General features: G+C 45.3%; 1 protein-coding gene across 1 annotated transcript; it reads left to right on the top strand.

The window, feature by feature from the left end:
* The first annotated feature begins 704 nt into the window (after positions 1-704).
* Positions 705-13,226, top strand: DRG2 (developmentally regulated GTP binding protein 2). The gene is made up of 13 exons (XM_063430656.1): positions 705-844; positions 4,257-4,417; positions 5,333-5,422; positions 5,706-5,766; positions 6,179-6,269; positions 8,659-8,731; positions 8,923-9,013; positions 10,028-10,125; positions 10,477-10,553; positions 10,830-10,918; positions 11,825-11,883; positions 12,126-12,179; positions 12,844-13,226. The coding sequence occupies exons 1-13, from the start codon at positions 781-783 to the stop codon at positions 12,928-12,930; spliced, it is 1,095 nt and encodes a 364-aa protein (XP_063286726.1). The 5' UTR covers positions 705-780; the 3' UTR covers positions 12,931-13,226.
* Positions 13,227-14,216: the final 990 nt, after the last annotated feature.

Raw genomic sequence — 14,216 nt, 5'->3', positions numbered from 1 at the left:
GCCTTGGGGAACTCCAACCGAGACAGGGCAAGGGGAGGAGGTATCATTAGAAAAGGAGACACTGAATGAGCGTTGGGAGAGATAAGAGGAAAACCATGAGAGGACAGAGTCACAGAGACCAAGCGATTGAAGAGTTTGAAGAAGGAGAGCATGATCAACGGTGTCAAAGGCCGCTGAGAGGTCAAGAAGAATTAGTATGGAGTAGTGGCCTTTGTATTTAGCTGCGATTAGGTCGTTAGTAACTTTGATAAGGGCAGTCTCTGTAGAGTGGAGGGGGGGAAACCAGATTGAAGGGGGTCAAGGAGAGAGTTGGAATTGAGGAAATGAGACACACGGGTAAAGACAAGTCTTTCCAGAAGCTTTGAGGGAAAAGGGAGCAGGGATATGGGACGGTAGTTAGAGAGGATGGATGGGTCGAGGGATGTTTTTTTTTCTTTAATAATTATATCTTATTATAAATAATTAGTTTGCTCCTCTCACTGTTGTCTTTTGACATACTTTATTCAAATTGTGATAATTATCAGCTCAATATTAATACAGATTGACCAGAAAGCCCAGCCTGAATGGGGTGACAGCCCTCAGCCTGAATGGGGTTACATACACCGCTTTCACTAACACACGGCGCGGACATTATACGTCACTATGGATTCCGTCACCGAGAGGTGTTTGCCCTTCTCCAAGATGGCCGCCGGAGATCCTGCGCCGCAGGCAGCGTTACAGCTCCGCCCCCTTTCCGACCGGTGAGTCTCTCTGTGCGAGGTCTGTCAGGAGGCCGCAGCCATGGGGATCCTGGAGAAGATCTCGGAGATCGAGAAAGAGATCGCCAGAACCCAGAAAAATAAAGGTGAGACGACATCACATTAGCACTGAGTATAGTGAGAGGGGAGAGCAGCTCAGCACTGTGAATAGTGAGAGGGGAGAGCAGCTCAGCACTGTGAATAGTGAGAGGGGAGAGCAGCTCAGCACTGAGTATAGTGAGAGGGGAGAGCAGCTCAGCACTGAGTATAGTGAGAGGGGAGAGCAGCTCAGCTCAGCACTGAGTATAGTGAGAGGGGAGAGCAGCTCAGCTCAGCACTGAGTATAGTGAGAGGGGAGAGCAGCTCAGCTCAGCATTGTGTGTAGTGAGAGGGGAAAGCAGCTCAGCGCTGTGTTTAGTGAGAGGGGAGAGCAGCTCAGCGCTGTGTGTAGTGAGAGGGGAGAGCAGCTCAGCGCTGTGTATAGTGAGAGGGGAGAGCAGCTCAGCGCTGTGTATAGTGAGAGGGGAGAGCAGCTCAGCGCTGTGTATAGTGAGAGGGGAGAGCAGCTCAGCACTGTGTATAGTGAGAGGGGAGAGCAGCTCAGCACTGTGTATAGTGAGAGGGGAGAGCAGCTCAGCACTGTGTATAGTGAGAGGGGAGAGCAGCTCAGCACTGTGTATAGTGAGAGGGGAGAGCAGCTCAGCACTGAGTATAGTGAGAGGGGAGAGCAGCTCAGCTCAGCACTGAGTATAGTGAGAGGGGAGAGCAGCTCAGCACTGTGTATAGTGAGAGGGGAGAGCAGCTCAGCTCAGCACTGAGTATAGTGAGAGGGGAGAGCAGCTCAGCACTGAGTATAGTGAGAGGGGAGAGCAGCTCAGCACTGTGTATAGTGAGAGGGGAGAGCAGCTCAGCACTGTGTATAGTGAGAGGGGAGAGCAGCTCAGCACTGTGTATAGTGAGAGGGGAGAGCAGCTCAGCACTGTGTATAGTGAGAGGGGAGAGCAGCTCAGCACTGTGTATAGTGAGAGGGGAGAGCAGCTCAGCACTGTGTATAGTGAGAGGGGAGAGCAGCTCAGCACTGTGTATAGTGAGAGGGGAGAGCAGCTCAGCACTGTGTACAGTGAGAGGGGAGAGCAGCTCAGCTCAGCATTGTGTGTAGTGAGAGGGGAAAGCAGCTCAGCGCTGTGTGTAGTGAGAGGGGAGAGCAGCTCAGCGCTGTGTATAGTGAGAGGGGAGAGCAGCTCAGCACTGTGTGTAGTGAGAGGATAGAACAGCTCAGCACTGTGTATAGTGAGAGGATAGAGCAGCTCAGCACTGTGTATAGTGAGAGGGGAGAGCAGCTCAGCGCTGTGTGTAGTGAGAGGGGAGAGCAGCTCAGCACTGTGTAGTGAGAGGGGAGAGCAGCTCAGCACTGTGTAGTGAGAGGGGAGAGCAGCTCAGCACTGTGTAGTGAGAGGGGAGAGCAGCTCAGCACTGTGTGTAGTGGGAGGGGAGAGCAGCTCAATGCTGTGTGTAGTGAGAGGGGAGAGCAGCTCAGTGCTGTGTGTAGTGAGAGGGGAGAGCAGCTCAGTGCTGTGTGTAGTGAGAGGGGAGAGCAGCTCAGTGCTGTGTGTAGTGAGAGGGGAGAGCAGCTCAGTGCTGTGTGTAGTGAGAGGGGAGAGCAGCTCAGTGCTGTGTGTAGGGAGAGGGGAGAGCAGCTCAGTGCTGTGTGTAGGGAGAGGGGAGAGCAGCTCAGTGCTGTGTGTAGGGAGAGGGGAGAGCAGCTCAGTGCTGTGTGTAGGGAGAGGGGAGAGCAGCTCAGTGCTGTGTGTAGGGAGAGGGGAGAGCAGCTCAGTGCTGTGTGTAGGGAGAGGGGAGAGCAGCTCAGTGCTGTGTGTAGGGAGAGGGGAGAGCAGCTCAGTGCTGTGTGTAGTGAGAGGGGAGAGCAGCTCAGTGCTGTGTGTAGTGAGAGGGGAGAGCAGCTCAGTGCTGTGTGTAGTGAGAGGGGAGAGCAGCTCAGTGCTGTGTGTAGTGAGAGGGGAGAGCAGCTCAGTGCTGTGTGTAGTGAGAGGGAAGAGCAGCTCAGTGCTGTGTGTAGGGAGAGGGGAGAGCAGCTCAGTGCTGTGTGTAGGGAGAGGGGAGAGCAGCTCAGTGCTGTGTGTAGGGAGAGGGGAGAGCAGCTCAGTGCTGTGTGTAGTGAGAGGGGAGAGCAGCTCAGTGCTGTGTGTAGTGAGAGGGGAGAGCAGCTCAGTGCTGTGTGTAGTGAGAGGGGAGAGCAGCTCAGTGCTGTGTGTAGTGAGAGGGGAGAGCAGCTCAGTGCTGTGTGTAGGGAGAGGGGAGAGCAGCTCAGTGCTGTGTGTAGTGAGAGGGGAGAGCAGCTCAGTGCTGTGTGTAGTGAGAGGGGAGAGCAGCTCAGTGCTGTGTGTAGGGAGAGGGGAGAGCAGCTCAGTGCTGTGTGTAGTGAGAGGGGAGAGCAGCTCAGTGCTGTGTGTAGTGAGAGGGGAGAGCAGCTCAGTGCTGTGTGTAGTGAGAGGGGAGAGCAGCTCAGTGCTGTGTGTAGTGAGAGGGGAGAGCAGCTCAGTGCTGTGTGTAGTGAGAGGGGAGAGCAGCTCAGCGGCTGTGTGTAGTGAGAGGGGAGAGCAGCTCAGCGGCTGTGTGTAGTGAGAGGGGAGAGCAGCTCAGCGCTGTGTGTAGGGAGAGGGGAGAGCAGCTCAGCGCTGTGTGTAGGGAGAGGGGAGAGCAGCTCAGCGCTGTGTGTAGTGAGAGGGGAGAGCAGCTCAGCGCTGTGTGTAGTGAGAGGGGAGAGCAGCTCAGCGCTGTGTATAGTGAGAGGGGAGAGCAGCTCAGTGCTGTGTAGTGAGGGAGAGAAGAAAGCAGCTCAGTTGGGCATAGAATTGGCACAGGCTGTCAGTAAGCTGGGTGTAGAATTGGCGCAGGCTGTCAGCAAGCTGGGTGTAGAATTGGCGCAGGCTGTCAGCAAGCTGGGTGTAGAATTGGCGCAGGCTGTCAGCAAGCTGGGTGTAGAATTGGCGCAGGCTGTCAGCAAGCTGGGTGTAGAATTGGCGCAGGCTGTCAGCAAGCTGGGTGTAGAATTGGCGCAGGCTGTCAGCAAGCTGGGTGTAGAATTGGCGTAGGCTGTCAGCAAGCTGGGTGTAGAATTGGCGTAGGCTGTCAGCAAGCTGGGTGTAGAATTGGCGCAGGCTGTCAGCAAGCTGGGTGTAGAATTGGCGCAGGCTGTCAGCAAGCTGGGTGTAGAATTGGCGCTGGGTGTAGAATTGGCGCAGGCTGTCAGCAAGCTGGGTGTAGAATTCTCGCAGTCATTTAGTGAGCTGGGCATAGAATTGGTACAGACTGTCAGTAAACTGGGCATAGAGTTGTCCGTAAGCTGGGTATACAAGGGGTGCAGGCTGTCAGTAAGCTTAGTATAGCATGGGCGCAGGCTGTCAATAAGGTGGGCATAGAAAGGATGCAGGTTGTCAGTAAGCTAGAGATAGAAGGTATGAGTGATGCTAATAACTGGTTACCTTTTTTTGCCTACAGCCACGGAATACCATCTGGGACTTCTCAAGGCAAAACTAGCCAAGTACCGAGCTCAGCTCCTGGAACCATCTAAATCAGCTGCAGGTAAAGGAGAGGGTTTCGATGTAATGAAATCTGGAGATGCCCGCGTGGCTTTGATCGGGTTTCCTTCTGTGGGTAAGGTTGGTATGAACTTTTATTCAATTCTTCTTATACTCTGAAATACAATGTATATGTTGGTCCAAAAGCTGGGGGGTCTTAATTCTGAGAACAATTACGCACATACCCAGAGACTACTGACAAAGTCACAGGGTAACTTTTACTTTAACCCTTGTGTAAAGGGGAGTCATGTCCAAAGACACATCGACAAACTCCAATAATTCAAAAAAATTGGGCGTGAGCCTGGCAGACTTACCTTCACTGCTGGCAAACAGAGGGAGATTTCTGGAAAGTAACCCCCATGTAAACCATGTGTTTTCAAACTTCACCCCGACTCCTGTTAGTACCGTTTATTAATCCCCCCATTGTGTCGGCCATCTACGAACTGTGCACTGTGTTACACAATAACACTACGTATGCTTATATTGCCCTGAGCACATATTTAACCTTTTATTATCTTGTTTGCGACAAAATGTGCACTTAGGGGGCATTGCTATTTTAGATACGAGCGATATTAAAACTTCCTGGAGCACATTAAGGCAGGTATTGCTAAGAAATCCTTTTACAGTCCGATTTGACACCCGTGAGATTTTTGCAGAACCCAGTGGCTGGTTAATCGTGACGTGTGGAATGTGGAATTGTTCCAAAAAGCGTTTTGAATTTAACCTTGACAGTGCCATGTGCCTGGCACCATGAGGGCGATGTGTGCTTAAAACAGTTTGGAAGTATTGCCCTATTGCGGTGCAGAATTGTGCTTGTTTCTTACATCCTCTGTACTGCTCAACCCAGTAACCACTTCAATAGCATTTCATTGGCTAAGGGGCAGAGAAACTGTCACCTCCAAAGAAGTGACCGTTCTGCTTTAACATTTAGTTGTCACAGCCACTGATGAACCCATTCCCTTTTCCAGTTTTACATTTCGATTCCTTTATTTTCAGTCCACATTTTTGAGCTTGATGACCTCCACGGCCAGTGAGGCTGCGTCGTATGAATTTACCACCTTGACCTGCATTCCTGGAGTGATTGAGGTGAGACAGATTCCACGAGGCTTGCCTCCTTTTGGATAACTTTGTACAATAGAAACCGTTTGGCCATATGTAGTGAGAGCAATTCTAGTGCAAAAAGTGGAGCAGTCTGCATGGAAATCAAAGGAGTGCTCCAGCAGATTTTTCCACTTTCACCACCGGGGCTTAGAATTACACTTTATAAAAGTGGGGGAAAAAAAGGCAGAAATTCTATCTTTTTCCATAATATTTGTCTAGTTGTTGTAGTTGGTGTTCTATGTCATTATGATCTGCCTTCCTGTTTCAGTACAAAGGTGCAAACATCCAACTTCTAGATCTGCCGGGAATCATTGAAGGAGCTGCTCAAGGTGAGGGAGTGCTAATATTAACACACAGAACTATTTGGCACCAAGGAGGCCAACCATGGCTCTGCAGCTCTTGGCTGACTGTGTCCCATCACCCCCCTCTCCCCAGCTGCTTTAGCACCATGTACCCATATAATGTCATAATGTATGTGTTAGGTTATGTTTTCACTTGCTATATTTTCCTTCTCTCTGTGTGCCTGTTACCTTGATCCAGGAGTTACTCCCTATATATCGGAGATTGGCTGATTGTGTTTAGATTGCAGTGAGAAATGAGCCATTGAACTAGTGTCAGGTCTACGTGTGTGACATATTGTTTGTCTTAAATCTAGTTCTGGTCCTAGCTCATACCTAGATCTTATTTTGCATTTGATTTTAAACAGAACATAGGCTAACCATTTTTTTTTCTTCAATCCAGGAAAGGGTAGAGGTCGTCAGGTGATTGCTGTAGCACGGACCTCTGATGTGGTTATCATGATGCTGGACGCCACCAAGGGAGAGGTTCAAAGGTCAGTAAATTCCAACATTTAGATGAGCAGATTTTAGATAGGTGACCGTCTGTAAAACGCTGATCAGAAATAATATATTGAGACAGTGAAGGGGCATCTACCAAGATTTGTGACATTCCGAGAACAGTCAGATATGCAATTTCATTGCAGCCCATTGGTATTAGGAATAAAGTGGCAAGAGAATAAAGTGTTATTTGAAGCCATTTACATCATTAATCAATCAAAAGTGAAGTGATCATAGTGATTTTCATTAGTATTTTTTTTGTTTGTTTCGCTTGTAATAGCCAAAGTGATATCCAAAACATTGTGTGTCAGATCAGCCACATGACGAGAAGATTTGTGGGATGCCACCGCATCATTTGGAGGCACTCAGCCACCCAGGACTTCATAGGTTTATAGTCGTTCCTTTAGTAGTGAGCTAATAAGGTCAGATTAATGCATTTGCTAGCACAATGTATAAATAAAATTGTAGTCTTTTTAAAGTGACCTCCCCAGTCATATTGGTTATAGCCGATGTAGTTTCCAGGATATAGACTTTGGTAGAAGTTCCAAAGAACATAGTATATCATCTCAGAGTATTAGACAAGCCGTGTAAACGATTTATATTCCTCAAGGAAAGAGTCCCGGGACAATTTTCTATGGACAGATAAGACAAAGCTCTTAACCTGCACTTCTGTAATAGAAAAAGTAGCACGTAGTGCAAGGAAGGGACTAAATATCATTCAATGTTTCACCTGTGATACATAGGGGAGGCTGTGTAACCGAAACGGCTGAATCCAACTGAATAAACACGATCCCCATGCCTAGTAATGCCTAGTGGCCCTAGATATCAGACTGCCATTTAATACAAAGAATGTGCTACCAAGCACTGAATGTGAAGAATTTGTTTAAGGTTTTCAGTCTGTCCGTAGAAGAAGAAGAGGAAGAGGCACCTTGATATGTTTCTGAAGTAGATGCATTCTCAGAGTTAGTAGAGACAGAAAGATACAGCACAATATAGTGTAGTATGTCCCGCATACAGTGGCAAAATAGGAAGTGAAAATGCCCTTTCCGAAATAAGAGCTAGGATAGCTCCATTTAGATGCGCACCGCGGTACAATGCTTGCCTGGGGATATCTGGCGTCTTCTATTGGTTAAAGTGCTTTTGTAAAGGGGACCTCCAACCAGGTTTGGTGAGTTACCCCGCCCCCCACCATGGGTCTCACAGGCTTGTAGATGAATTGGTAGTATATATAAAAGAACAAAAATAAAAAATATAGTGCTCACTAATAAAAAAAATAATAATATAAACTGTGTAATACTTTTTATGGGTGTTATGTTTAAATTGAAAGATACTTTTGATAAATAATTATTTAATTTTTTAATTTTTTTTAAAGAAATTGGGGAGGTACCTACAAGTAAGGATGGATTATTGTAACCCTCTCCTAATTCATCTTCCCAAAAGACGTATTGCCCCACTACAGTCCGTCATGAATGCTGCCGCCAGACTGATTTTCCTCTCTAGTCGATCCTCTCACACCTCACCCCTCTGTCAGTCCTTACATTGGCTTCCTGTATCCTATAGGAGTCAATTCAAAGTGCTAATCCATACCTATAAAGTACTGAACAACTGTAGCCCCTCCTATATTTCTTCACAGATCCATAGGTATGCCCCTTCTCGGTCTCTCTGCTCTGCTTGTGACCGTCTCCTGTCCGCTGCTTGCACCCGTACGGCCAACTCGCGCTTGCAGGACGTCTCGCGGGCGGCTTCCTTCCTATGGAATAGCCTGCCTACCCCCATCAGACTCTCCCCTAGTCTTCAATCATTTAAGAAGTGCCTTAAAAACCCATCTCTTTAGGAAAGCTTATGGCCTCCCACAGTAACCTCTACCTCACATACCTATCTCTTGCTCTCTCCTAAAGGGCAGCACTCTACTCTCTCCTCCAGCTCTGCTTCACTTCCACCTTATTTGATTGCTATTTCCTGTCCTAACGTGTCTTATACCCCACCTCCTATAGACTGTAAGCTCGTTTGAGCAGGGTTCAACCTATCGTTTCTGTAATTTTTCTTGTAATTGTCCTATTTATAGTTAAAAAAAAAAAAAAAGTAAGGTTTTGCTCAATTCACAGCGCTCAGGTGGTATTTTCCCCACTAAAGCAATTGTGTTTAGGCTCCAATGAAAAGATCAGGAGGGAGTCCACCAAGGGTGTAATAAAAATAACTACTTTATTAGATTAACTAGTATAAAAGATAAATAAAATAATAAAAGCAGTATACAGCAGTAAAAAAAAAAACACTTAACGCGTTTCACCAACACAGGCTTTTTCCACACGTGTTCAACAGTGTGCTGTTATTTCAGTTTGTGTACACCCAGATTAATAGCATCTATTTATTTCCTTTGTTCCCAAGGGGTCTCCTGGAGAAAGAATTGGAGACTGTAGGAATCCGGCTGAACAAGCGCAAACCTAACATCTATTTTAAGGTAGAGACTAACCTTGTAACTGTTTTACTGTCACACTGTGTCGGGATTGGCAACTACTGTGAACATCAATTCCCAGAATGCTTTTCTTTCGTATATGGTGCAGTGGTTGCCTGTCTCGGGGACACATTTTCTTGACCTGTTCCACTGTTAGAATACATTATATATTTTCTGCTTCTTCTTTTTGTTTTTAGCCAAAAAAGGGAGGAGGAATCTCCTTTAACTCCACAGTGCCCCTAACCCAGTGCTCCGAGAAACTGGTGCAGCTAATTCTGCATGAATACAGTATCCTTTCTACAGAGAATACTATGTTACTGCATACTAATGGTGTATCTAGAAAGTACTGGATGCATAAAGAACTCTTGTTGTGCTCAATTGCCTTGAAGTTCAGTGAAGACATTAAATAGAAAGGTTTTTTTTTTTGTTTGTTTGTTTTTTTACAGTGTCTGCTGTCGAATATGAAGTATCATGTTGCGGATTTGCCATATTTACCACAGTAATGTTAATTGTGAAATATAGCGGTGACCGGTACATCCTGCAATTTATATTTTGTGACTGTTCAGAAAAAGGATGGGAGTTTTAAAAGTGGGAACTGGTCTTTTACTTGGGTTGAGGAATATAGATTAAAGTAGCCTTTACTGTTCAATCATTTAAATTGAGGGAAGAAAACAAAACATATAGGCAGATCTGCTTTAAGGGCTGTTACAGGAACATTTTTTACAAAGATGAAACAAAGCAGAATGATTTGGGAGATAACCTCCTAGCTTGCCATCTGGTGAGAGGGGATGGGGGTATGAAATGAGATGGCGATAGAGGGACAGTCAAGAGGGTCATTGTGGATGCTTGGAGTGAAATCTCACGGGGACCTAACTGCCTTCCTTACTGCACAATTACACTTCCTCGATATAAGTGACATAAATAGGTCTTACACATCCCACACCTATTGGTGTTTAACGATAGATGTAGAGAAACTCCTTAAAGTTTGTGATGCCCAACAATATCCGTCATAGCCATCAAGCCACTTGTTGGATGTGGTGCTGCAGCTCCCAATGCTGGAGGGACATTAATTACAAGTCTTTTTAACACAAGGTATCAATTGTAAAATTAAGCAGGTAGGCCAATTTATGGTTGATCATTATTTATTGATTTATAGCTCAATGATGTGGAGCATCCCTAGAGTTCTATATATAAAATACTAATTATTCGCCAGTGTTATTTTAGGGAACCCGGACACTGTAACATGTCTGACAGGTCTTGCCATTCCTATTTGCATCCTTCCTTAACGCAGACTTTCCTCAGAAATGTTCAACGCCGAGATTCTGTTCAGGGAGGACTGTACACCGGACGACTTCATTGACGTTATTGTCGGGAACAGAGTTTACATGCCCTGTCTATATGTGAGTGTGAGACGCCGTGTAACGATGCAGATTATATTCCCTCAGTGCAATCAAATAGTACAAATCCGGGACCTAGCTGGCATTATAGGGATCATGAACAAAGGGTGCTTCTTGGGCATGGTTCTAAAAATAAAAACTAGCAATCGCCATGGAAACCCATTTGTGTTTTAAGAGGATACATGCCTATAACCGGGGCCAGTCATGGTGCTTTGGGACTCCTGGCTTTCCAAAGCCTGGAGTTGTCTGAGATTGATTCCAGTTAACTTTATGTAGGTTGGTCTCCAGAATAAGTAAATATGTCAGGCCAGCAACAACTCCCATTGATTTATCTTCTCTCTTGTGTCCTTACAGGTTTATAACAAAATTGACCAAATCTCAATGGAAGAGGTAGACCGTCTGGCCCGGCAGCCGCACAGTGTGGTCATCAGGTACGTGTCCTGCAGGTTCCGGTCACATTGGTACCTGGATAGAGCATGATGGCAGCAGGTCCGAGATTTTATGGAGTTTCAGTGCTAAAGGAGGTCACAGCATGGGGGTCTGGTGGACAGAATGGATGGAGATTGTGTTGGTGTATCTTTGGTCCATTAAGATGTGTGTTTGCAAAGCCTTTTGTAACCTTCAATTGGGATTCAGGAAAGGACTGTGGGATTGTGTGTAATATATTTTATTATATTGATATATTTCTTTATTTTTTTGTGCTTTAGTTGCGGAATGAAGTTAAACTTGGACTTCTTAGTGGAGATGCTGTGGGAGTACCTCGCACTGACCTGTATCTACACTAAAAAGAGAGGACGTAGGTTCCCTTTTAATGTCCCTTTTTCTTATGGTGTAACACGTAAAATCCAAGAATGTTTAGAGATCCCGTATGGATCACCTGACCTGGGTGTAAGATAGGAGCTGTCACGAGTCTTACCAGCTCACTTATCCTACCTATGATAGCATGTGCATTGGCATATAGAATCTCTGGCTTTGCTCCCAGCCAATGGCACAATCCGCAGTTAAAAAGAACCAAGGATTGGGCATCACAGTGCCAAGGTACTAGTATTAAAGTGGATTCATCAGCTGCGAAATCTGTGTGAAAGGGTCGTCCATTCCTCTAGCAATAAAAGTGTGATCTGTACACTGTGCTAGAGAAATCACCAGCAAATGTATGGATTAAAAGATATCTTCCTGCCCGTTCCCAGACAGGCCCAGGATAAGGGCTAGCTACCCGGACATGCCCAAATATTTCACTATCGTATGACTTCTGCACATCCATTGTATGTATTATTAGTTCCCTTTGCTAAGAGCATATAGGTGTTGATGCATTAGCCCAGGGATAGGCAACCTTCGGCTCTCCAGATGTTTTGGACTACACCTCCCATGATGCTTTGCGAGCATTATGTGTGTAAGAGCATTATGGGGAACATCTGGAGAGCCGAAGGTTGCCTATCCCTGCATAAGCCCACTGAGCTATCTCACCAGCAATACGAACAAAAAGTATATTGTCACGTTTGTTTGCTTCATCCTTTTGGTTTGTATGGATCTCTCCAGAGATAGCAAGCAAATGAAGACTTTTTTTTTTTTTTTTTTTTTTAATGTGATCCCTTTTAATTAGTGACAATAAAGATATATCCACGACGTGTTACATGAACTTTATATATGCCCCCTTTAAATACGGATACTGACTTGTGCTAATGGTTTTTTTTTCTCTGCGCAGAGAGACCAGATTTCACAGATGCGATTATTCTTCGCAGTGGAGCTTCAGTTGAACATGTTGTAAGTAAATAAACGTGTATTGTTTGTTAAAGGAGATCCATAGTATGGATAGTTTTAGAATATAGATATGAGGAAATCTAAATGCTCCCTTTCCTTCATACCGTTGTATGTGCCTTCCCTAGTTAATTAAAATGATATCGTTCTTACTGATACTAAATATGATCACTTTCCTATAATGATCGTCCTATATGTTTAAAATGATTCTTTAGTTAAAGTTTGTCTTTTTGTTTTTTCTATTTTAGTGTCATCGGATTCACAGGACGCTAGTTGGCCAGTTTAAATATGCCCTTGTTTGGGTAGGTATTACTGAAAATCAAACTAACTATAGGAGGACATTCACTTTTATGGTCTCCAGAGCACCAGGTATTACCACCTGTGCTAATCAATTCAATCCCCGATCTTCTGGAGTCCTGCTCAATTCAGTCGTTAGCAGACTGCTTCAAGCGGGAATCTCGGAAGGGGTTGGCGGGTCCTTTGAGGTCCATACATTTCTCCTGTTACTGCTGCTTGATCAAGCTAATACGGAGGACAATTTGTCCGATTCCAAATGCACAGAGTGCTCACAGCTCAGGCCTTCCTGTTAATAAACTGCTGGAGGGGGTGAAATTAAATTGTCTTCTTTTGCTAATTAGGTTATTTTGTGTAGTGGCCTCCATTCTTCTAAAACTAAACCCAAATCCCGCTGATACCACACATGCCTAGCTGTTTAACACTTCCTCCATTTCTCTATGTCAAGAACTTTTTTACAGTTCCATTATAGCTTTACGGGACTGACAATACATGTGATCACAATGTGAAAGACTGACCTTTCTATTTTCACCTATTAAGCTGTGCCGATTGTATTTGACATTTTGTTGACCTATGATAAAGGTCTCCTTGGCTTTCTCCCCGGCATTGCTTTATCATGTTCCTCCAGGTAACTCAACAGCTAAAATTCCTGAAATAATTTTTTCCCCCCAGGGTACAAGTACTAAATACAGCCCCCAGAGAGTGGGTTTGAGCCACAATATGGAGCACGAGGACGTCATTCAGATTGTGAAGAAGTAAAAGCTGCGATCTCTCTGTAGAAGGCATACCTCACTGCCTTGCATCCATCTGCAAAACCATGGCCAAGGATTTGATGGCGTGAGGGTTAATCCTCCCAAGTGAACATGGTGCGATTTTGTGGGGGGCAAAGATCAATGTACCAAGCAAAACTTCAACAAGATCAATGCAAAGCAAAGGGCACCCTATTCATCCTTGTTACATCGTAGACACACAGTCATCTTCAACAGTGGACTTGTTTGTGTCCTTTGCTGGGAGAGCTCTGTTCATCTAATAAATGGAAGGAATGATTCACCAAATGCAGTGTGCCCTGTTGACCTTTTCTTTATTATTTTGTTTTTGTTTATAGGGGTACATCTGTGACTATGCAGTTACATAATAAAATGCATCTCCTAATTCTGTGTTATTTTCAAGTTTCTTAGAATCCTCACAAATAAATAAGGGCTAGTCTGCATCCCAATCAGGTCAAGACAAACTACAGAAACTGTATGGATTTGCTTATTTGCTGATTAGAACCTTTCCAGCAGCCGTCGCCTTCCCCGCAGTATAACTTGATTGACGGTTAGCACTCCAAACATAAGTCACAGTGGCCATGAAAGTACTTGTGATGGTTTACCTGCAAATCCCAGTAAAGGGACGCTTTAGACACCAGAACCACTACAGCTTAATATAGTTCTGGTGTCTATAGCCTGTCCCTGCAGGCTGATCTCTAAACCTCTGCCTTTTCAATGAAAAGATAGTGTTTACATTGCTGCTTATTAACACCTCAAATGGCCACAGTGTGCAGCATTTACGTTCAGCGTCTCCTCTCCACCCTCTGCATGTAGGCGCTGAGCATTTCTTCAAGCTGCGTTTTGCCTGTGGGAAAGCATTAGATTTTCTGAGTTCATCAAGATTGAGGATCTCAGTCGTGGAGACGGGGCCAACCGCGGTGTGGTTGAAAAGGTCCATTTAAACAACTTTCCCATGCAATGTAAGGGGGCGGAGACCTACGTAGTTTAACACTATTTCCTGTCCTAATGTGTTTATCACCCCACCTCCTATAGACTAAGCTCGTTTGAGCAGGGTACTCTTCAACCTATCGTTTCTGTAAGTTTTCTTGTAATTGTCCTATTTATAGTTAAATCCCCCCCCCTCTCATAATATTGTAAAGCGCTGCGGAATCTGTTGGCGCTATATAAATGGCAATAATAAAAATAACACTATAGTGCTAGCAATAGGAAGAGTGTCATTTAACCCCTAACGGTTACATTTTTTGTGAATATACACAGAGCTCAGTGAAGCATGGC

Source organism: Pelobates fuscus, chromosome 8, assembly GCF_036172605.1.
Source record: "Pelobates fuscus isolate aPelFus1 chromosome 8, aPelFus1.pri, whole genome shotgun sequence".
In the NCBI taxonomy this organism is placed as follows: domain Eukaryota; kingdom Metazoa; phylum Chordata; class Amphibia; order Anura; family Pelobatidae; genus Pelobates; species Pelobates fuscus.
Note: the sequence above shows the minus strand (reverse complement) of the source record. Positions and strands in the feature narration are given on the sequence as shown.

What these genes read in the sequence shown, in the direction of transcription:
- DRG2 (XM_063430656.1), top strand. Translation starts at nt 781, where the DNA reads ATGGGGATCCTGGAGAAGATCTCGGAGATCGAGAAAGAGATCGCCAGA. An exon ending in GCATTCCTGGAGTGATTGAG is followed by an intron (nt 5,423 to 5,705) that starts GTGAGACAGATT and finishes TTCCTGTTTCAG; the next exon opens with TACAAAGGTGCAAACATCCA. An exon ending in CTACACTAAAAAGAGAGGAC is followed by an intron (nt 10,919 to 11,824) that starts GTAGGTTCCCTT and finishes TTCTCTGCGCAG; the next exon opens with AGAGACCAGATTTCACAGAT.